Source organism: Hypanus sabinus, chromosome X1 (genome assembly GCF_030144855.1).
Source record: "Hypanus sabinus isolate sHypSab1 chromosome X1, sHypSab1.hap1, whole genome shotgun sequence".
Lineage (NCBI taxonomy): Eukaryota > Metazoa > Chordata > Chondrichthyes > Myliobatiformes > Dasyatidae > Hypanus > Hypanus sabinus.
The window spans coordinates 3,414,998-3,437,739 of NC_082738.1; the positions used below are offsets into that span (position 1 = coordinate 3,414,998).

General features: G+C 41.5%; 1 protein-coding gene across 1 annotated transcript in view; it reads left to right on the forward strand.

The window, feature by feature from the left end:
- Positions 1 to 22,742, forward strand: part of LOC132384531 (integrin alpha-8-like) — a 152,624-nt gene that overhangs the window by 56,323 nt on the left and 73,559 nt on the right. The window contains exons 8-12 of the mRNA XM_059955682.1: positions 2,669 to 2,713; positions 3,897 to 3,940; positions 11,503 to 11,556; positions 17,003 to 17,055; positions 19,296 to 19,504. Of these exons, the coding sequence (XP_059811665.1) occupies positions 2,669 to 2,713; positions 3,897 to 3,940; positions 11,503 to 11,556; positions 17,003 to 17,055; positions 19,296 to 19,504 (405 nt within the window). The remainder of the gene's footprint in view (positions 1 to 2,668; positions 2,714 to 3,896; positions 3,941 to 11,502; positions 11,557 to 17,002; positions 17,056 to 19,295; positions 19,505 to 22,742) is intronic.

A 22,742-nucleotide genomic window follows, 5' to 3' on the forward strand; every position in this document is an offset into this window, starting at 1 on the left:
ACTCTGGTTAGACCACACTTGGAGTACTGTGTCCAGTTCTGGTCACCTCACTATAGGAAGGATGTGGAAGCATTGGAAAGGGTACAGAGGAGATTTACCAGGATGCTGCCTGGTTTAGAGAGTATGGATTATGATCAGAGATTGGGGGACCTAGGGATTTACTCTTTGGAGGGAAGGAGGATGAGAGGAGACATGATAGAGGTGTGCAAGATATTAAGAGGAATAGATAGAGTGGACAGCCAGCGCCTCTTCCCCAGGGCACCATTGCTCAGTACAAGAGGACATGGCTTTAAGGTAAGGGGAGGGAAGTTCAAGGGGGATATTAGAGGAAGGTTTTTCACTCAGAGAGTGGTTGGTGCGTGGAATGCACTGCCTGAGTCAGTGGTGGAGGCAGATACACTAGTGAAATTTAAGAGACTACTAGACAGGTATATGGAGGAATTTAAGGTGGGGGGTTATATGGGAGGCAGGGTTTGAGGCTCGGCACAACATTGTGGGCCGAAGGGCCTGTACTGTGCTGTACTATTCTATGTTCTATGATGCATTTCTTCAAGGGAATTGAAGAGACTGCAGGTATTGGAATCGGGAGCAAAACAAAAAAATCAGTTGGGGGAACTCACTGGGTCAGGCAGCATCAGAATAGAGTAACCCACAAAGTGTTGAAGGAAATCAGCAGGGCAGGCAACATCTATGCTGGGAAGTGGCCAGTTGACATTTTGAGTTGAGACAGTCATCTAGATTGGCTGTGATGGCGAGTCTGGATGAGAGTGTGGTCAAAGCGAAGGAGAGCAGCAAAGAGTCACAGAGAGGGAGCAAAGAGGGAGGGTGTCAAATATTTCCCATCAAAGACAGATGGAAAAGCCTACCATGTGGAACCTTTGTCTCCTGCCAATCAGCTACTGCTTTATCCATGCTAGAATTTTTCTCATATTACCATGAGCTCATATCTTGCTAAGCAGCCTTATGTGTGGCACCTTGTCAAAGGCCTTCTGAAAATCCAAGTACACATCAATTAATTCTTTTTTGTCTATCCTGCTTGTTATTTCTTCAAAGAATTCCAACAGATTTGTCAGGCAAGTTATTCCCTTGAGCAATCCATGCTGACTATAGTCTATTTTATTATGTGCTTCCAAGTACCCTGAGACCTCATCCTTAATAATTGACTCCAACATCTTCCCAATTACTGAGGTCAGATTAACTAGCCTATAGTTTCCTTTCTTCTGCCTCTCTCCCTTCTTGAAGAGTGGAGTGACATTTGCAAATTTCCAGTCTTCCAGAACCATTTCAGGATCAAGTGATTCTTGAAAGATCATTACTAATGCCACCACAATCTCTTCAACCACATCTTTCAGAACACTGGTGTGTACACCATCTGGTCCAGATGACTCACAGACCTTTCAGTTTTCCAAGAACCTTCTCTCTAGTTATGGTAACTTCACACACTTCATGACCCCTGTCACCTGGAACTTCCACCATACTGCTAGTGTCTTCCACAGTGAAGACAGATGCAAAATACTTATTCAGCTCATCTGCTATTTTGATGTCCCCCATTACTACCTCTCCAGCATCATTTTCCAAGGTTTGATATCTACTCTTGTCTCCCTTTTACACTTTATGTACCTGAAGAAACATTTGGTATCATCTTTAATATTGTTGGCTAGCTTACTTTCATATTCTAGCTTTACCTTCTTACTAATTTGTTTAGTTACCTTCTATTGCTTTTTTAAAAGCTTTCCAATCCTCTAACTTCCCATTAATTTTTGCTCTATTATATGCTCTCTCTTTGGCTCTCATGTTGGCTTTGACTTCTCTTGTTAGCCACAGTTGTGTCATATTTCCTTAAGAATTCTTCTTCCTCTTTGGGATTTATATATCCCATACCTGTTGAATTGCTTCTAGAAATTGCAGCCATTGTTGCTCTGCCATCATCCATGCCAGTGCTCTTTTCCAATCAATTTGGCCAACTCCTCTTTCAATCCTCTGTAATTCCCTTTACTCCACTGTAATACTGATACATCTGACTTTGGTTTCTACTGACAGACAAGCGACAAAGGCAGGTTACTGGCACCTTAAAACCAGTTGCTTCAGACGGATGGGGCTCAACAGCCATGGCTGGCAGCTCATCTAGGAGAAGGAAAACTCTGATCTCAAATCTCCATTGCCTTGCATCTATCCCCACTTATGGGAAAGGTTTCAGGAGTAAACCCAGAGGAAAAATCTGGAGTTTGAGTCCCTAAGACAGTCCAACATTGAGTTCAATGCTGTCTGGTAACTCCTGTGACACCACTGGTGTAAACTGCATCTTTGCCATTCCTTTGGATTCATAGAGAGGAGGAGCATGCTGCAAGGGCAACAGCTTGCTCTCCATATTGTACTGTCCTGGTGGCGTATATGTAGGCAGGTAGGATGCAACATCCATGGCCGATCCCGACCTACAGAGGGCCTCACTGTCAAGTTGAATTAAACATTATTCTGTCAGCTGATTGTCAGTATGGTTTTATATTGTCAGATACTTTGATTCTAGTGGAAGATGAGACTTGTCATGATAAGAAAAACCAGGATGCTTTTACTTTTGAAAATCTGTTCTGTTAAATTCAGCTTGAAAGGTGGTGAAGTATGTGTCTTGTAATATTAACTTCATAACCATCTGAATGCATCTACTTTCCAGGATACTCACTTGCCTTGGGGGAGTTCACAGGAGACTCTATAAATGGTAAAGTTCATTGTCTTGTACTATTCTCAGTAATGTCACATTATTATGTTAGCTCCTATCAATCCTGAGAGTCAAGAGATCACTTTATTCTGTATTATCTAGAAAATACAGTGCATTGTCTACGATTGAATTCAACATTCCTTTTGATAAGTATCTAGTTAAGTTTCATTTTAACATAGTCCAGGTAAATCTTAAGAATCATCTTATTATCAGTCTCAACTAATTGCATCTTGCACAGACCACTGCAAAGTGCAACATTCAGAAGGGTCAGCTGAAATTAACAAAATTCATTGGAGCAAAGAGGTGACCATTGTCTTGTGAATGATTTGAGTCAATGAAAGTGGAGCTTGTGTACACCTGAGCAAATCACTTATTGGCACAAGGCACCCCAATTCCTGCATTACACTTAACCTAAAGAAAACACACGGGAATGAATCAAAGCTAATCATTGCTGAAAGGAATAACATGTTTTGTAAAGTCTATTTTTCCATTGGAAAATTGTTCATTTTGCACTGACTTTCTTTTTCTTTCTCTTTCTCAACTTACACAAATATTGTTCTGTTTATTTGGGTGTATATTATGTATAATTTATCTTAACCTAAGTTTATGTTATCATATGTTTGTCAGGTTTGTAATATACCAGCCATACCTCACAGTTAGCATCATTCATTCCCACATTGTTGCTCATGAGATCTTAGCATTCTATCACATGATTCTCATATCACTTGACACCATTTCAAAATTCAACAAGTCTCACAAATACGCCCAATTACAGGCAGCTTTAAAAGATGGACAACTCTCGATATTCACAATCCTCAGATTAAAGAAATTCCTTTGCATCCCAATCAAACCGGCCAACCTAAGATGGTGTACCTAGTTCTAACCAAGGACCAAGTCTCAAAGTGGTTCTGATACTCTTTGAGTGCTAACTGAAAATCGATCCTGTATTCCTACTCTTTTACTCCACTTACCCACAACCCCTTTCAGGTTGGAGGACTTCATACTCTCAGATTCACCCATTTCCAAGATCATAGGAGGTAATACGAATTTCTAGCTTGGATTTCAACTATGAGAACAAGAAATGAATTGGGTGGTCAATTTAACAGTGTGCATTTCGTCCCTAATGTGGTAATTGAATGCCCATTTATCAAACTAACCTTGTCTCTGCCTGTTCATTCAACAGAATATCTCGTGGGAGCTCCCAGAGACAAACACACTTTGGGTTCTGTATGTATAATTTATTACATAAATATTAGTCCAATTGAGATTTCTAACAGTAATAGCAAGCAGACTGTCACAGGGCATTATCTTTGGGAAAGGAAATGTGCTGTCCTTAAACATTTTGGCCAGTAAATGGCTGTAGTCTACCAGAAATACACTTGGTTCTTAACCACCCAATAAGTACATGAACAAACTATTCAACTAGATCTAAACTGGCAATGTGCACCATGAATGTTGCTGAGCAAATAGCATCAAGTTTTGTTCTTAGCTAGGCCTGAGCTTGCTCATTTCTGTCAAGTTTAACCCAGCTAAACAAATTTGCTGATTTAATATCAATCAAATACAGTCACAGATTTTCTGTTTACTTTGACAATTTTAATTTAACAATGCCCACCGAGAGTTTGTATTTCTAAATAACATGAGAAAGGTGCTTCTCAAACACATTAAAGCCCATCTGTGGTCTTATCTCAGATGCTTCACCATTTTAAATTAAACCCATTTCCCACACCAAGTCAACAATATCATTGATTCAAAGAATAGTGAATAAATGTACATGGTTACAGAATAATTTCCAATTCTTGAGCATCTAAATCTGAGAGTATGTAGACAGCTTTAAAGCAGTTTGGGTTTCTATATTTTACAGAATGTTAAAGCAGCTTCCATTGTCTCAAGCTGCAGTAGAAAAGAGAGATATAATTTCATGAAATATTCCTTCTGAACTTTTATAGAAACATAAAAAACCTACAGCACAATACAGGCCCTTCGGCCCACGATGCTGTGCCAAACAAGTACTTGTGCCAAAAGTTACCTCGAGTTACCCATAGCACTTTATTTTTCTAAGCTCCATGTACCTATCCAGGAGTCTCTTAAAAGACCCTAACATATCCACCTCCACCACCGTCGCCGGCAGCCCATTCCACACACTCACCACTCTCTGAGTAAAATACTTACTCCTGACATCTCCTCTGTATCTACTTCCAAGCACCTTAAAACTGTGCCCTCTCGTGTTAGCCATTTCAGCCCTGGGTAAAAGCCTCTGACTATCCACACGATCAATGCCTCTCATCATCTTATACACCTCTATCAGGACACCTCTCATCTCCATCGCTCCAAGGAGAAGAGGCTGAGTTCACTCAACCTATTCTCATAGGGCATGCTCCCCAATCCAGGCATCATCCTTGTAAATCTCCTCTGCACCCTTTCTATAGTTTCCACATCCTTCCTGCAGTGAGGTGACCAGAACTGATCATAGTACTCCAAGTGGGCTCTGAACAGGGTCCTATAAAGCTGCAACATTACCTCTCTGCTCCTAAATTCAATCATACAGTTGATGAAGGACAATGTACCATATGCCTTTTCAACCACAGAGTCAACCTGCACAGTAGCTTTGAGTGTCCTATGGATTCAGACCCCAAGATCCCTCTAATCCTCCACACTGCCAACAGTATTACCATTGATACTATATTCTGCCATCATATTTGACCTACCAAAATGAGCCACCTCACACTTATCTGGGTTGAACTCCATTTGCCACTTCTCAGCCAGTTTTGCATCCTATCAATGTCCTGCTGTAACCTCTGACGGCCCTCCACACTATCCACAACACCTCCAACCTTTGTGTCATCAGCAAATTTACTAACCCATCCCTCCACTTCCTCATCAAGGTCATTTATAAAAATCACGAAGAGTAGGGGTCCCAGAACAGATCCCTGAGGCACACCACTAGTCACTGACCTCCATGCAGAATATGACCCGTCTACAACCACTCTTTGCCTTCTGTGGGCTAGCCAGTTCTGGATCCACAGAGCAATGTCCCCTTGGATCCCATGCCTCCTTACTTTCTCAATAAGCCTTGCATGGGGTACCTTATCAAATGCCTTGCTGAAATCCATATACACTACATCTCCTGCTCTTCCTTCATGAACGTGTTTAGTCACATCCTCAAAAAATTCAGTCAGGTTCGTAAGGCACAACCTGTCTTTGACAAAGCCATGCTGACTATTCCTAATCATATTATGCCTCTCCAAATGTTCATAAATCCTGCCTCTCAGGATCTTCTCCATCAGCTTACCAACCACTAAAGTAAGACTCACTGGTCTATAATTTCCTGGGCTATCTCTACTCCCTTTCTTCAATAACAGAACAACATCTGCAACCCTCCAATCCTCCAGAACCTCTCCCATCACCATTGATGATGCAAAGATCATCGTTAGAGGCTCAGCAATCTCCTCCCTTGCCTCCCACTGTAGCCTGGGGTACATCTTGTCCGGTTCCGGAGACTTATCCAAATTGATGCTTTCCAAAAGCTCCAGCACATCCTCCTTCCTAATGTCTATATGCTCAAGCTTTTCAGCCAACCTTAAGTCATCCCTACAATCACCAAGATCCTTTTCCAATGTGAATACTGAAGTAAAGTATTCATTAAGTATCTCTGCTATCTCCTCTGGTTCCATAGACACTTTTCCATTATCACACTTGATTGGTCCTATTATCTCACATCTTATCCTCTTGCTCTTCACATACTTGTAAAATGATGGGGTTTTCCTGAATTCTGTTTACCAAAGCCTACTCATGGCCCCTTCTGACTCTCCTAATTTCATTCTTAAGCTCCTTCCTGCTAGGCTTATAATCTTCAAGATCGCTATCATTACCTAGTTTTTTGAATCTTTCATAAGTTCTTCTTTTCTTCTTGACTAGACTTACAATAGCCTTTGTACACCATGGTTCCTGTACCCTACCATCCTTTCCCTGTCTCATTGGAACATACCTATGCAGACTGCCACACAAGTATCCCCTGAACATTTGCCACATTTCTTCAGTACATTTCCCTGAGAACACCTGTTCCCAATTTATGCTTCTGAGTTCCTGCCTGATAGCCTCATATTTCCCCTTACTTCAATTAAACGCTTTTCTAACTTGTCTGTTCTTATCTTTCTCCAATGCTGTGGTAAAGGAGATAAAATTGTGATCACTATCTTCAAAATGCTCTCCCACTGAGAGACCTGACACCTGACCAGGTTCATTTCCCAATACCCGATCAAGTACAGCCTCTCCTCTTCTACAACCTTCCAGAACACACCTAACAAACTCCACCCCATCTAAACCCCTTGCTCTAGGGAGATACCAATCAATATTTGGGAAATTAAAACCTCCCATCATGACAACTCTGTTATTATTACACCTTTCCAGGATCTGTCTCCCTATCTGCTCCTTGATGTCCCTGTTACTATTGGGTGGTCTATAAAAATACACCCAGTTGTTATCGACCCTGTCCTGTTTCTACGTTCCACCCACAGAGACTCAGTAGACAATCCCTCCATGACTTCCTCTTTTTCTGCAGCCGCGTCAATATCTCTGATCAGCAGTGCCACGCCTCCACCTCTTTTGCCTCCCTCCCTGTCCTTTCTGAAACATCTAAAGCCTGGCACTTGAAGTAACCATTCCTGCCCCTGAGCCATCCAAGTCTCTGTAATGGCCACCACATCATAGCTCCAAGTACTGATCCACACTTTTAGCTCATCCGCTTTGTCCATAATGCTTCTTGCATTAAAATAGACACATCTCAAACCATCAGTCTGAGCGCATCCCTTCTCTATCGCCAGCCTATCCTCCCTCTCACACTGTCTCCAAGCTTTCTCTACTTGTGAGCCAAACACTCCTTCCTCCATCACTTCAGTTCAGTTCCCCCCCCCCCCAGTAATTCTAGTTTAAACTCTCCCCAATAGCCTTAGCAAACCTCTCTGCCTGGATATTGGCCCCCCTCGGATTCAAGTGCAACCCATCCTTTTTTGTACAGGTCACTCCTGCCCCAGAAGAGGTCCCGATGATCCAGAAATCTGAATCCCTGCCCCCTGCTCCAATCCCTCAGCCATGCATTTATCCTCCACCTCACTCTATTCCTATCCTCATTGTCATGTGGCACAGGCAGTAATCCCGAGATTACTACTTTTGAGGCCCTGCTTCTCAACTTTCTTCCTAACTCCCTGTAGTCTTTTTTCAGGATCTCTTCCCTTTTCCTCCCTATATCATTGGTATCAATATGTGCCACGACCTCTGGCTGTTCTCCCTCCCACCACAGGATATCTTGGATGTGATCTGAAACATCCCGGACCCTGGCACCTGGGAGACAAACTACCATCCGTGTTTCTTTCCTGCATCCACAGAATCGCCTGTCTGACCCCCTGACTATAGAGTCCCCTATCACTGCTGCCATCTTCTTCCTTTCCCTACCCTTCTGAGCCACAGAGCCAGACTCTGTGCCAGAGGTGCGGCCACTGTTGCTTCCCTCAGGTAGGTCCCCCCCCCCAACAGTACTCAAACAGGAGTACTTATTGTTAAAGGGGACAACCACTGGAGTACTCACCAGCATCTGCGTCTTGCCCTTCCCTCTCCTGACTGTGACCCACTTATCTGTCTCCCGTGGCTCCAGTGTGACTACTTGCCTATAGCTCGTCTCTATCACCTCCTCACTTCCCTGACCAGACAAAGGTCATTGAGCTGCATCTCCAGTTCCCTAACCCACTCCCTAAGGAGTTGTAGTTCAATGCACCTGACGCAGGTGTGGCCATCCGGGAGGCTGGGAATCTCCTGGATTTCCCACATCTGACATCCAGTACAGAACACTGGCCTCACAGACATACTTCCTGTTTCTATTCCTCACAGGTAACTTGTCTGGCCTCAACCCACCAAAGCCCTCCTACTCTGTCTACCTCCGTCTGCTCTATAAAGCTGTCCTTTTAAACTCTTCGAGGTGGCCTAACTCGCTAGCGTCCATGCGTTTGCGCAGTCATGCCTCGATCAAAAATAAATCTGAACATTTCACATCTGTTATGGAGAAATTGATATCTTAATTGTACTAAACCTGATAATCAATGAACCTATGAAATTCTCTAACAAAAGAGAAACAAATCTTCAACTCAGCATTTAAATGATTTTATATTATTTGGGGAGTAAACACAGGCTGAATGATTTTGGTCAAGATGGAAGAACTACTGATCATCTTTATTCAAACACCTCTCTTTTAGTCAGCTCGGTGATGAGTATTTATTTAAATGCATTGAGTTCATTGTTCCTCATTGAGTAGGTAAACATAATCCATTACTTCAGGAAAAATAAGTTATGATTTCTGTTTTATTTTATGTACTCTATGTTGACTGTTCATGAATGGTTACAGCATTTGAAACCTGTTTGTTAACAGCAGGATGGTTCTAGCAACATTTGCAGGTATCTCTGAGGAGAGTTCAAAGGCAAGTTCATAGATCCTACACACTATGCTCTCCCTAGATGTGGGAGCCAATGTCTTGGACCTTATAAACGCTCTGAAAGAATCACTCACCAGACTATTTGTCCAGATATTTTCTAAAAGTTTTTAGCTCATTATGAACATACTTTCTTTTAGACCATAAGATCATAAGACCATAAGACATTAGAGTATAATTAGGCCATTTGGCCCAACGGGTCTGCCCCACCACTCAATCATGGCTGATCCTTTTTGTCCCTCCTCAGCCCCACTCCCTGGCCTTCTCCCCATAACCTTTAATGTTGTGTCCAATCAAGAACCTACCAAGCTCAAATACACCCAATGACCTGACTTCCACCGCTGCCTGTGATAATAAATTCCACAAATTCACCACCCTCTGGCTAAAGAATTTATCAGCATCTCTGTTTTGAAATGACGCCTCTCTATCCTGAGGCTGTGTCCTCTTGTCCTAGACTCTCCCACCATGGGAAACATCCTTTACACATTTACTCTGTCTAGACCTTTCAACATTTGAAAGGTTTCAATGACATCACCCCCCCCATCCTTCTAAATTCCTGCGAGTATAGACCCAGAGCCATCAAATATCATCCTCATATGATAAACCTTTCATTCCTGGAATCATCCTTGTGAACCTCCTCTGGACCCTCTCCAATGCCAGCACATCTTTTCTTCGATGAGGATTCCAAAACTGTTCACAATACTCAAGGTGAAGCCTCACCAGTACCTTATAAAGCCTCAGCATCACATCCCTGCTCTTGTATTCTCGACCTCTTGAAATGAATGCTAACATTGTATGTGTCTTCCCCACCACCGACTCTATCTCCAAGTTAACCTTTAGGGGGTACTACACAAGGACTCCCATGTCCCTTTGCAACTCAGGTTTTTAGATTTTCTCCACATTTAGAAAACAGTCTGCATGTTTATTTCTACTAGCAAAGTGCATGACCATGCATTTTCCAACATTGTATTTCATTTGCCACTTTCTTGCCCATTCTCCTAATCTGTCTAAGGCCTTCTGCATCCTACCTGTTTCCTCCACACTACCTGCCCCTCTATCAATCGTCGTATCATCTGCAAACTTGGCAACAAAGCCATCTATTCCATCATCAAAATCATTTATATACAACATAAAAAGAAGCGGTCCCAACACTGACCCCTGTGGAACACTACTAGTCACTGGCAGCCAACCAGAAAAGGATCCTTTTATTCCCATTCGCTGCCACCGACCAATCAGCCAATGTTCTAATCATGCCCATAATTTTCCTGTAATATCATGGGCTCTTAACTTGTTAAGCATCCTCATGTGTGGCAACTTGTCAAAGCCCTTCTGAAAATCCAAATATACAACATCCATTGCATCCTCCTTATCTATCCTACTTGTAATCTCTTCAAAGAATTCCAGGCAAGGTTTTGCCTGGCAAGGTCCGGCAAGATTTTGGCTGAAGGAAACCATGCTGACTTTGTCCAATCTTGTCCTGTGTCACCAACTACTCCATAACATCATCCTTAACAATTGACTCTAATATCTTCCAAATTATTGAGGTCAGGCTAACTGGTCTATAATTTCCTTTCTGCTGCCTTCCTCCTTTCTTAAAGAGTGGAGAGACATTTGCAATTTTCCAGTCCTCTGGAACCATGTCAGAGTTCAATGATTTTTGGAAGGTCACTACTAATGCCTCCACAATCTCTACTGCTACCTCTTTCAGAACCTTAGGATGCAGTTCACCTGGCCCAGGGTCTTCTAGCTTTTTGAGCACCTTCTGCCTTGTAATAGCAACTGCACCCACTTCTCTTCCCTCACACCCTTCAACATCTGGCACACTGATAGTGTCTTCCACAGTGAAGACTGATGCAAAATACTCATTTAGTTCATCTTCCATCTCCTTGTCCCCCGTTATTATTTCTCCTGCCTGATTTTCTAGCAGTCCTATATCCACTCTCATCTCTCTTTTATTTTTTAAATATTTGAAAAGCTTTCACTTGATGCTGTTTGCTAGCTTGCTTTCATATTTCATCGTTTCCCTCCTAATGATTCTTCTTGTTGCTCACTGTAGGTTTTTTTTAAAAACTTCCCAAATTAGTCTTACCATTAATTTTTGCTTTGTTGTATGCCTTCTCTTTTGCTTTTACGTTAGCTTAATTAAGATGACCTACTCTGATGAACTATTTCAGTAATAGGACCCTTTACCTTGCCCGGTATGCACGCCCAACAATTCCACAATGAGAAACAAGCTCAGTGGATGGGATTTCTGGTATTTCAGAGCAGGTATACCACACATTTACCATAGTTATCCTCTTGTTTTGACAGGTGACTATCTTGTGGTCTAATATGACAGCCATAAAAAGCATTATTGGTGAGCAGGTAAGAAATGAGAATCAGTTTCGAAATATTGAGTATTACTATTTCTGCTCTGAGAAAATGACAATATGGATAAATTAGCCACTGCAATTAACAACACCAGATTATCCTAGGGGATAAATTGGACTCTCTCCCTACAGTACAACAACTCCACATTATCAGGCACCTTGGGACTTGTTATTTCTTTCTGTAGAAGACAAATTTTCAACAGCTTTTAATGTACAATACTACAATCCAGATCTAGATCTAAATCCAAAATCACATATCCTTTTTCTTTTGAATATTCTAGTTTCCTATTACTTCAGATTTAAATATCTACTTAACATATGGACTACAATACCTACTTTTTCTACTCCAAAAGAAAGTTATACGAATTGTAAATAAGAAAAGTTATTATAGCCAACCAATCCTCTATTTATTCATCTAAGCACTTTAAAATTCAGAGATTTTGTAGATTTAAAAATAATACAAATTATGTATAAAGTAAAAAATGGACAGTTACCACAAAGTATCCAAAGGTTGTTTAAAATTAGAGAAAGTCAACATGATTTGAGAGGAACATGTATATTTCAAAAACAAAGGATAAGAACAAATGTAAAAACTCATTGTATTTCAGTCAGGGGGTGAATCTATGGAACAGTTGTAGTGAGAATTTAAAAACATGCACCACACTTAACAAGTTTAAAAAATAATTTAAAAATTATTTAATGAACAAATACAAAATACATGATTTAAAATGAATGGGAGTAATGTAAATAAATGATACATGGAATTGGATTTTGTGTTAAAAGATTATGAATTTTTTTGTTTTTGATGTGATGATTGACGCCAAATATGTTGTTGTATAAGTAAGAGGGGTAGGCGTAATAAGCTGTAGCTTCAGCTTACACCCTTTCCGTCTGTTTTAAAGAATATCTATATTTTTTTTGTTGTAATTTTGTCCTATGAAATCATCATTGTAAATGATGCTTTTTGTTATGTTTGTACTGACCGAAATAAATTAATTTCATTCATTCATTCATTCAATACCTTCCCATCATTAATTTAACAATAGATACCTTTCATCTGCTGGAAAGGTGGATGTGGAGAGTATGTTTCTTAAAGTGAGGGTGTCCAGAACTAGAGGGCATAGTTCTCCTTATCTCAGAACAGAGGTAAGGAGGGTTGTTTTTATCCAGAGAGTAGTGAATCTGTGGAATGCTCTGCCACAGACTGCAGTGGAGGCCAAGTCCGTGGGTATATTTAAACCAAAACCTGATTGGTCAGGGCATCAAGGTTATAGCGAGAAGGCAGATGTATGGGGTTGAGTGGGATCCGGGATCAGTCACGATGGAATGGCAGAGCAGACTCGATGGGCTGAATGGCCTAATTCTGCTCCTATGTCCTATGGTCTTATAACTTTAACATTATTTTGCAGTTAATCAAATCATACTATTTTGGACAGCAGTAAGGTTCCCTCTGGTGGCCATATGTGGAAACATAACAAATAGTTTGTTATAGGAATTAAAGGGCCCAAGTTCCATATTTCATAAAAATATAGAAGGGGGCAGTCGGCACATCTAGTCTATGTCAGCTCTCAAAGCATTCTAATCAACCTGCTTACCCCATTTATGTCCAATAATCTTGACATTAACAACAGCTAATTAACTTATTTGCATGCCTTTGTAATATGGGAGGAGACCTGCACTGGTCGCAGGGAGAAAATTCCACGCAGACAGCACCCGAGGTCAGGACTGAACCCATGTCACTGAAGTTGTAGTGCAGCAGCTCTGGTAGCTGTGCCACGGTGCCAGCTTGGTGTCTGGTCTGATACATAAAGAATGGGCGAAGAGTCAGCAATAGCTAGGAAACATAGAAACATAGAAAATAGGTGCAGGAGTAGGCCATTTGGCCCTTTGAGCCTGCACCGCCATTCAGTATGATCATGGCTGATCATCCAACTCAGAACCCTGTACCTGCTTTCTCTCCATATCCCCCGATCTCTTTAGCCACAAGGGCCATATCTAACTTCCTTTTAAATATAGCCAATGAACCGGCCTCAACTGTTTCCTGTGGCAGAGAATTCCACAGATTCACCACTCTCTGTGTGAAGAGGTTTTTCCTCATCTTGGTCCTAAAAGGCTTCCCCTTTATCCTGAAACTGTGACCCCTCGTTCTGGACTTCCCCAACATCGGAAACAATCTTCCTGCACCTAGCCTGTCCAATCCCTTTAGAATTTTATACGTTTCAATAAGATCCCCCCTCAATCTTCTAAATTCCAGTGAGTATAAGCCTAGTCGATCCAGTCTTTCTTCGTATGAAAGTCCTGCCATCCCAGGAATCAATCTGGTGAACCTTCTCTGTACTCCCTCTATGGCAAGAATGTCTTTCCTCAGATTAGGGGACCAAAACTGCACACAATATTCTAGGTGCGGTCTCACCAAGGCCTTGTACAACTGCAATAGAACCTCCCTGCTCCTGTACTCAAATCTTTTTGCTATGAATGCCAACATACCATTTGCCTTTTTCACCACCTGCTGTACCTGCATGCCCACCTTCAATGACTGGTGTACAATGACACCCAGGTCTCGTTGCATCTCCCCTTTTCCTAATCGGCCACTGTTCAGATAATAATCTGTTTTCCTGTTCTTGTAACCAAAGTGGATAACCTCACATATATCCACATTAAATTGCATCTGCCATGAATTTGCCCACTCACCTAATCTATCCAAATCACTCTGCATCCTCTTAGCATCCTCCACACAGCTAACACCGCCGCCCAGCTTCGTGTCATTCACAAACTTGGAGATGCTGCATTTAATCTCCTGTGTGGGACCTCTACTAGTTACACCTTCAAAAAATTCTATAAGATTCGTCAGACATGATTTTCCTTTCACAAATCTATGCTGACTTTGTCCGATGATTTCACTTCTTTCCAAATGTGCTGTTATCACATCTTTGTTAACCGACTCTAGCATTTTCCCCACCACCGATGTCAGACTAACCGGTCCATAATTCCCTGGTTTCTCTCTCCCTCCTTTTTTAAAAAGTGGGGTTACATTAGCCACCCTCCAATCCTCAGGAACTAATCCAGAATCTAAGGAGTTTTGAAAAATTATCACTAATGCATCCACTATTTCTTGGGTTACTTCCTTAAGCACTCTAGGATGCAGACCATCTGGCCCTGGGGATTTATCTGCAAGGAGCAGTCAGCCCTGAATTCCACAATCATCTCTTTAGTCTTGTCCATGTCGAGGCTCGGGTTGTTTTGTTTACATCTGTCCACAAGCTTGTTAGAAGGGTGAGATGGAATTCAACTGAAATATTTGAGATCATGGGGAAAGCTTGATGGCTCTGTGCCTGTACTCACTGGAGTTTAGAAGAATGATGGGCGGATCTGATTGAAACCTATCGAATGTTGAAAGGTCTGGATAGAGTAAACATGGAGAGGAGGTTTCCTATAGTTGAAGAGTCTAGGGCCAGAGGTCACAGCCTCAGAATTGAGGGAGGTCTATTTAGAACAGAGATGAGGAAAAAATTATTCAGCTAGAGGGTAGTGAATCTGTGGAGTTCTTTGCTGTGGCTGTGCAAGTCAAGCCATTGGGTATATTTAAGATGGAGGTTGATAGGTTCTTGGTTAATCAGGGTGTCAAAAGTTATGGAGTAAAGGCAGGAGAATGGGGTTGAGCGGGATAATAAATCAGCCATGATGGAATAGCAAAGAAAATGGACCAAATGGCCTAATTCTGCTCCTCGGTCTTATGCTCTAAAATATATCAAAGGTATAAGACAGAATGTTTGGTGATATCCAAAAAGAAGGAGAATCCTATCTGTAGGCTGAGAATAAATGGGGAAGACATAAAACAAGTACAGAACTTTGCTACTTGGGAAGCTGGGTGACATCAGATGGCAGGTGCGACATGGACATCAAAAGAATAGGGATGGCAAAAGACACCTTTACGAGAATGAAAAGTATACTGACCAACACTAAACTAGGCATGACAGCCCGCCTCAGAGTACTGAAATGTAATGTTTATCCAGTTATATTATATGGCTGAGAATGTTGGACAATATCTAGTAACATGAGGAAATGAATTGAAGCAATGGAGATGTGGTTTTTGAGGAGGATGCAAAGAATATCATGGATGAAACAAATATTGAACGAGGATGTCATGAACAGAGCAAGCACCAAAAGAGAAATAATGTATGAGATCATGAAAAGGCAACGTAATTTCATTGGACATGTAATTAAGAAAGAGAAGTTAGAACGCACGGTAATTATGGGAAAGATTGAAGGGAAGAAAGCAAGAGGAAGGCAAAGACAAATGATGATGGAGACAGCAGCCAGAGAAATGGAAATGAGTATCAAGGAATTGATCCACTTGACCTGAAACAGGAGTGTGTGGGCCATGGCAGTCAAAGCTCAGACTGGGCATGGCACCTGATGATGATGATGATAAGACAAGGACATTTCTTAAGAAATACTGCAAATTCTTTTTGAACTAGATCAGAGCAACTAAAGATGTCTAGCCAATCTTTGGGATGGTGGGTATGACTAAAGATATTTGACAGATTATTCATTCTATCTTCTCACTTGTTGATATCTCCATTCTTTTATGAGGAACATTTCTGCATTTTCTATTAGCTCTCTAACAAATCATCTTGCCATTGCTAATTTGGTTTCCATTGGTTGCCATGATGATTTTTCCTTTTACCATGTAATGGTATCCCTATCTGAGAACACTGACCTAATGCAACACAGATCCATGTAGGTCACACAGAATTGTGCATCCTATGTGTGGACTGAGAGCTTGTGGCTGTGAAATCCACCACTGGAGAGATATTGTCATTCTGTGCCATTGCCCAGTCTCATTCTGAAACAAAGTGGACAATTGTTAATGCATTTGCAAACGCATATAAAGGACATAAAAGCTGATTGATATGCTCGTGTAGAGATTGGATTGCCCTCTGGATGCCCAGAGGAAATGCAGGTCAACCTGCATCTTACCATGAACTGCTGCAGACCACAGACAACAAAGTCAGTCAGGCGGCATCTATGTAAAGAGAAAGAGTCAACAACCAATTGTTAGAACTTAAAAAGGTGATTAAAAGTAGTTTTCCAATGCAGAGAAGGCAATGGCAGGGTTAGAACAAAGGGATGAGTTGTAGGAGGTGTCTGGTGGTGGAATCTGTTATCAGGGCCTTTTCTGATTCAGGAATGAACTGAAGCTGACTTCCCTGAGAATGCCATCTGGTTCCATTTCATTTCAAAGTCAGTTCAGGCATATTGATTTGATTTGCACCAAACTTATCCGCACTACCCACTCCCCTTCTTACTGCATTTTCCCAATACAAAGGAAGTAAAATTAGTATGTCTGATAACTTGTCACTGCTAACAATGAGAACATGTGTTAGCCAATGTTGATATCTGATTCTTTGACCGTCACATCTCTGGGTTTTGCTTTGCAGGTGGCAGCATATTTTGGCTATACAGTGACCGTCTTGGATATAAACAGTGATGGGTAAGGATCCATCCATTCTCTCTCCAAAGTAAGATGCAACCATTTGCTTGTGAATGTGATAGCTTTAAAATGTTTCCAATCAGCTCAAGGAATCAATATTACAGGCATTTTTAAAATCAGGATAATTTTCATAAGTCCATTATATTGCTTTTACCATAAAGTATTCAAAGTTATTTATTTCTATTAAATGGTAGAGATTATTTGATACTTTCCAGTGATGGTCTGAAGTTCCCCATGGATTGATAGCTCAATTCATCTTCCTTCACTTGTTTAAGTCACTTGTATGTGAAACCCACTGGTTTCCTTGGCTGCGTAACTCTAGGGAAGACACACTCTGGTCCCGCCAATCCCGTGAGATGGAGACGGTTCTCCCACCCCAAACCCCGGTTTGTGTGGATGCTGTGCAATTTGCAACCCTGTTACAACTCAGTGCCAAGAAACAACAGACAGCACATGCATACAATTAAAGGAATTATATTTATGAATCTTAACTAAAGGGTTAGTAAAGAAAAGAAAGAAAAAACAAAATGAGCCCATTCTAATTAAACAGTCAACTGTGCGCAAGTTGCAGCTCATCTTGAACTTTTCTGTCACTAACGTGATGGGCCCTCTGTCTACATGAATACACACACCACCTTCCTAACGTCGCTCGCAATCTATCTCGAATAAATGGGTCTCCCCACCAGGTTGTATCCTACAACCGCCTCTCTCCAGTGTTTTCTTTCACCCTCTCATACTGAACAAAAGACCCAAGACCAACCTTAGTGTCCCTCATCAAAAACATCACCCCACCCATTCCACCATCCTAATTGGATGGCACACATTCCTCATCATCCCTTTCCTTCATCAATAACCCAAACAGACTGAAATCAGAACAGACTGCTCTTACAGAACTGCAAGGACCTGGACCCATTACAATTTGCCTATCATCACAATTGGTCAATGGCAGACGCAATCTCAATGGCTCTTCACACAGCTTTAGACCACCTGGACAACACAAACACCTACGTCAGGATGCTGTTCATTGACTATAGATCAGCACTTAACACCATCACTCCCACAATCCTGATTGAGAAGTTGCAGAAGCTGGGCTTCTGTACCTCCCTCTGAAATTGGATCCTCGACTTCCTAACCAGAAGACCACAATCTGTGCAGATTGATGATAACATCTCTTCCTCGCTGACAATCAACACTGGTGCACCTCAGTGGTGTGTGCTTAGCCCACTGCTCTACTCTCTGTATACACATGACCGTGTGGCTAGACATTGCTGAAATACCATCTATAAATTTGCTGACGATACAACCATTGTTGGCAGAATCTCAGATGGAGATGAGAGGGTGCACAGGAGTGAGATATGTTCACTGGTGGAGTGGTGCCACAGCAACAACCTGGCACTCAATGTCAGTAAGACGAAAGAGTTGATTGTGGACTTCAGGAAGGGTAAGACGAAGGAACACATACCAATCCTCATAGAGGGATCAGAAGTGGAGAGAGTGAGCAGCTTCAAGTTCCTGAGTGTCAAGATCTCTGAGGATCTAACCTGGTCCCAACATATCAATACAGTTATAAAGAAGGGAAGACAGCGGCTATACTTTATTAGGAGTTTGAAGAGATTTGGCATGTCAACAAAAGCACTCAAAAACTTCTATAGTTGTACCGTGGAGAGCATTCTGACAGGCTGCAACACTGTCTGGTATGGAGGGGCCACTACACAGGACCAAAAGAAGCTGTAGAAGGTTGTAAATCTAGTCAGCTCCACCTTGGGCACTGGCCTACAAAGTACCTTCAGGAAGCGATGTCTCAGAAAGGCAGCATCCATTACTAAGGACATCCAGCACCCAGGGCATGCCCTTTTCTCACTGTTACCATCAGGTAGGAGGTACAGAAGCCTGAAGGCACACACTCAGCGATTCAGGAAAAGCTCCTTCCCCTCTGCCATCCAATTCCTGAATGGACATTGAATCCTTGGATACTACCTCACTTTTAAAATATCTATTATTTCTGTTTTTGCATTATTTTTAATCTATTCAATATACATATATGTACTTACTGTGCTTTATTTATTTATTTTTTCTTTCTAGATTACATATTGCATTGAACTGCTGCTGCTAAGTTAACAAATTTCACGTCACATGCTGGTGATAATAAACCTGATTCTGATTCTGGACCAGGCCCTTTCAGTTTATTTTATTATTATATTATTCTTGGTTATTTATGGGCCTCTCTGTCTGTTATGCAGGAGAGATGATATTTTAGTTGGAGCTCCACTGTTTATGAACCGAGGACAGGATGGTAAACTGCACGAGCTTGGGCGGATGTACATTTATTTACAGGAGGAACCTGGAGTCTTCATAGAACCACCACAGACCTTAACAGGGACAGACAAATATGGCAGATTTGGAAGTGCCATCACCTCCCTTGGGGACCTGGATTATGATGGATACAAGGGTAAGTCAGCAGTGGATAATTTTTACAGATCTTGCACAGAGGTAAAATTTACAGTTCTAGGGGATATATCATGCACTAAATGCAAATTTAAAATTATATTTTAAAACTATTTCTCTCTCTCTGCTCCAACTTGTAGCTAAGAGAGTCATTTGCTGGTTCAACCTACAAACCCACTATAACTGAACTGTAGCATCTACAAAGGGTATGGTTTGCATTCTGCCAGCAGTGCAAAGAGCACATTGCACTTAATCCCGAACCATTTGAGACCTGGAGAATGCTGGAGAGTAATTCTTGTTGGAATCTGACTATTTTCTAGGAAATTATAACATTGATCTCCCTTGGCTTTAACCTTACTTCACTGCTTTGTTTATTCTTGCATCCTTGTTTGGGTATGGGTGTAATGAAGCCTGTAGTTTAGTGCTCCTTTCAGATTCCAAACTCACCATGAGGTGTTTAGTTTGTTTCTGATATGCCCTTGTAATTATTTCAATTCGTATTAATTGCATACAGATATTCAGCTGTGGATTGTAGAATGGCTACCCGATGGCTTTTTAGAGCAGCTTGTGGTTGAGCCCACTAGGGGAAAGATTATTCTGGATCGGGTATTGTGTAATGAATTGGATTTGATTAGGGAGTTTAAGGTAAAGTAACCCTTAGGGACCAGCAACTATAATATGATCAAATTCACCCTGCAGTTTGAGAGGGAGAAGCTAAAGTCAGATATATCAGTATTACAGTGGAGTAAATGGAATTATAGAGGCATGAGAGAGGAGCGGGCCAAAGTTGATTAGAAGGGGACGTTAGCAGGGATGATAGCAGAACAGCAACAGCTGGAGTTTCTGGAGGACATTCAGAAAGTGAAAGGAAGATACATCCCAAAGAAGAGGAGGCAAGGGAACTCAAAAACAACATAGAAGCGAAAGAGAGGGCATATAATAAACTGAAAATTAGTGGAAGTTATAGGATTGGAAAACTTTTAAAAACTAACAGAAGTCAGCTAAATATTCATAAGCAGGGAAAAGATGAAATATGAAGCTAAGTTAGCCAATAATATCAAAGAAGATACTAAAAGTTTTTTTCAGATATATAAAGAGCAAAAAGAGGTGCGAGTAGGAATCGGACTGCTGGAAAATGACACTGAAGAGGTAGTTATGGGGGGACAAATAAAATGGCAGACGAACTGAATAAGTATTTTGTATCCACCTTCACTGTGGAAGACATTAGTAGTGTACTGGAAATGAGAGAGTATTGGGGGCAGAAGTGAGTGTAATTGCAATTACTAGGGAAAAAGTGCCTGGGAAACTGAAAGTTCTGAAGGTAGGTAGGTCATCTGGACCAGATGGTGCACACCCCAGAGTTCTGAAAGAAATGGTTGAAGAGATTGTAGTGGCATTAGTAATGATCTTTCAAAAATCACTAGATTCTGGCATTGTTCTGGAGGACTGGAAAAACTACAAATGTCACTCTGCTCTTCAAGAATGGAGGGAAGCAAAAGAAAGGAAATTATAGGCTAATTAGACTGACCTCAGTGGTTGGGAAGATTTTGGAGTCAATTGTTAAGGTTGTGGTTTCGGAGTACATGGAGGCACATGATAAAACAGGCCAAAGTCAGCATGGTTTCCTTGAGGGAAAATTTTGCCTGACAAATCTGTTGGAATTCTTTGAGGAATTAACAAGCAGGATAGACAAAGGAGAATCAGTTGATGTCGTGTACTTGGATATTCAGAAAGCCTTTAACAAGGAGCTGCACATGAGGAAGCAGGGAGGCTGCAGAAGGACTTAGACATATTAGCAGAGTAGACAAAGTAGTGGCAGATAGAATACAGTATTAGGAAGTATATGGTATGGTCATGCACTTTGTAAGAAAGAACAAAAGCGTAGCCTATTTTCTAAACAGAGAAAATTCAACAGTCCAGGTGATGCAGGATTCCCTAAAGGTTAACTTGCAGGTTGAGTCTGTGGTGAGGAAGGCAAATGCAATGTTCAGCATTCACTTCCAGAGGACTGGAATATAAAAGCAAGGATGCAATGTTGAGGGTTTAGAAAGCACTGGTGAGGCCTCACTTGAGTACTGTGAGCAGTTAGTAGCCCCTTATCTGAGAAAGGATGTGCTGACATTGGAGAGGGTTCAGAGGAGGTTCAGAAGAATGATTCCGTGATTGAAGGGATAATCGTATGAGGAGCATTTGATGGCTCTGGGCCTGTATTCACAGGAATTCAGAAGAATGAGGGGGGAATCTAATTGAAATCTATCAAATGGTGAAAGGCCTAGATAGAGAGGAAGTGGAGAAGATGCTTCCTTTCATAGAAGTCAACAGCGCAATACAGGCCCTTCCACCCACAATGTTGTGCCGACCATGTAACTTTGGGAGATGCGTGGGGGAGTCTAGGACCAGAGGTTGCAGCCTCAGAATAGAGGAACTTCAATTTAGAATGGAGATGAGGACGAATTTCTTTAGCCAGAGAGTGGGGAATCTGTGGAATTTGTTGCCACAAGTGGCTGCGGAGGCCAAGTCATTGGGTATGTTTAAGGCAGAGGTTGATAGGTTCTTGATTAGTCAGGCTGTGAAAGATTACAGGGAGATGGCAGGAGAATGGGGTTGAGAGGGAAAATGGATTAGCCATGATGAAATGGCAGAGCAGACATGATGGGCCAAATGGCCTAATTCTGCTCCTATCTCTTATAGTCACATGGTCTTGTGCGATCGTCCCATGTCTAATTAGTCAAGAGCTGGCTTGGGGAGTGGGGTAAGATTAAGAGAGGACATATGGTGTGAAGTAGATTAACAATCTGGTTTTTCAAACTAATTACAAGTCTTTATACTTTTGAGTCATATATGTTTTATTGTATATCCCCTAGATAAGATTATAGCCCTCTGAATTGCTTCTCTAGAAATCATCTGAACTCCTCCTGTAACAATATGATGGCGATCAAGTCTTGGAAATTATCTAAATCTATGTCCCAAGTAAATGTATAACTTCCCCTTCTTTCAAAAGCAAAAGCTGTAAATGAAATTCAGAGATTATTGAACAATACTGAGGATTATGGATGAAAGGGAAATGAAGGAGACTTTGTTCATATCTTTATTTTATTTTAATTATCAAGATACAGTGCAGAATAGTCCCTTCTGACCCTTTGAGCCTCTCCAGTCAGCAACCCCCAATTTAACCATATAACCATATAACAATCACAGCACGGAAACAGGCCATCTTGGCCCTCCTAGTCTGTGCCGAACCC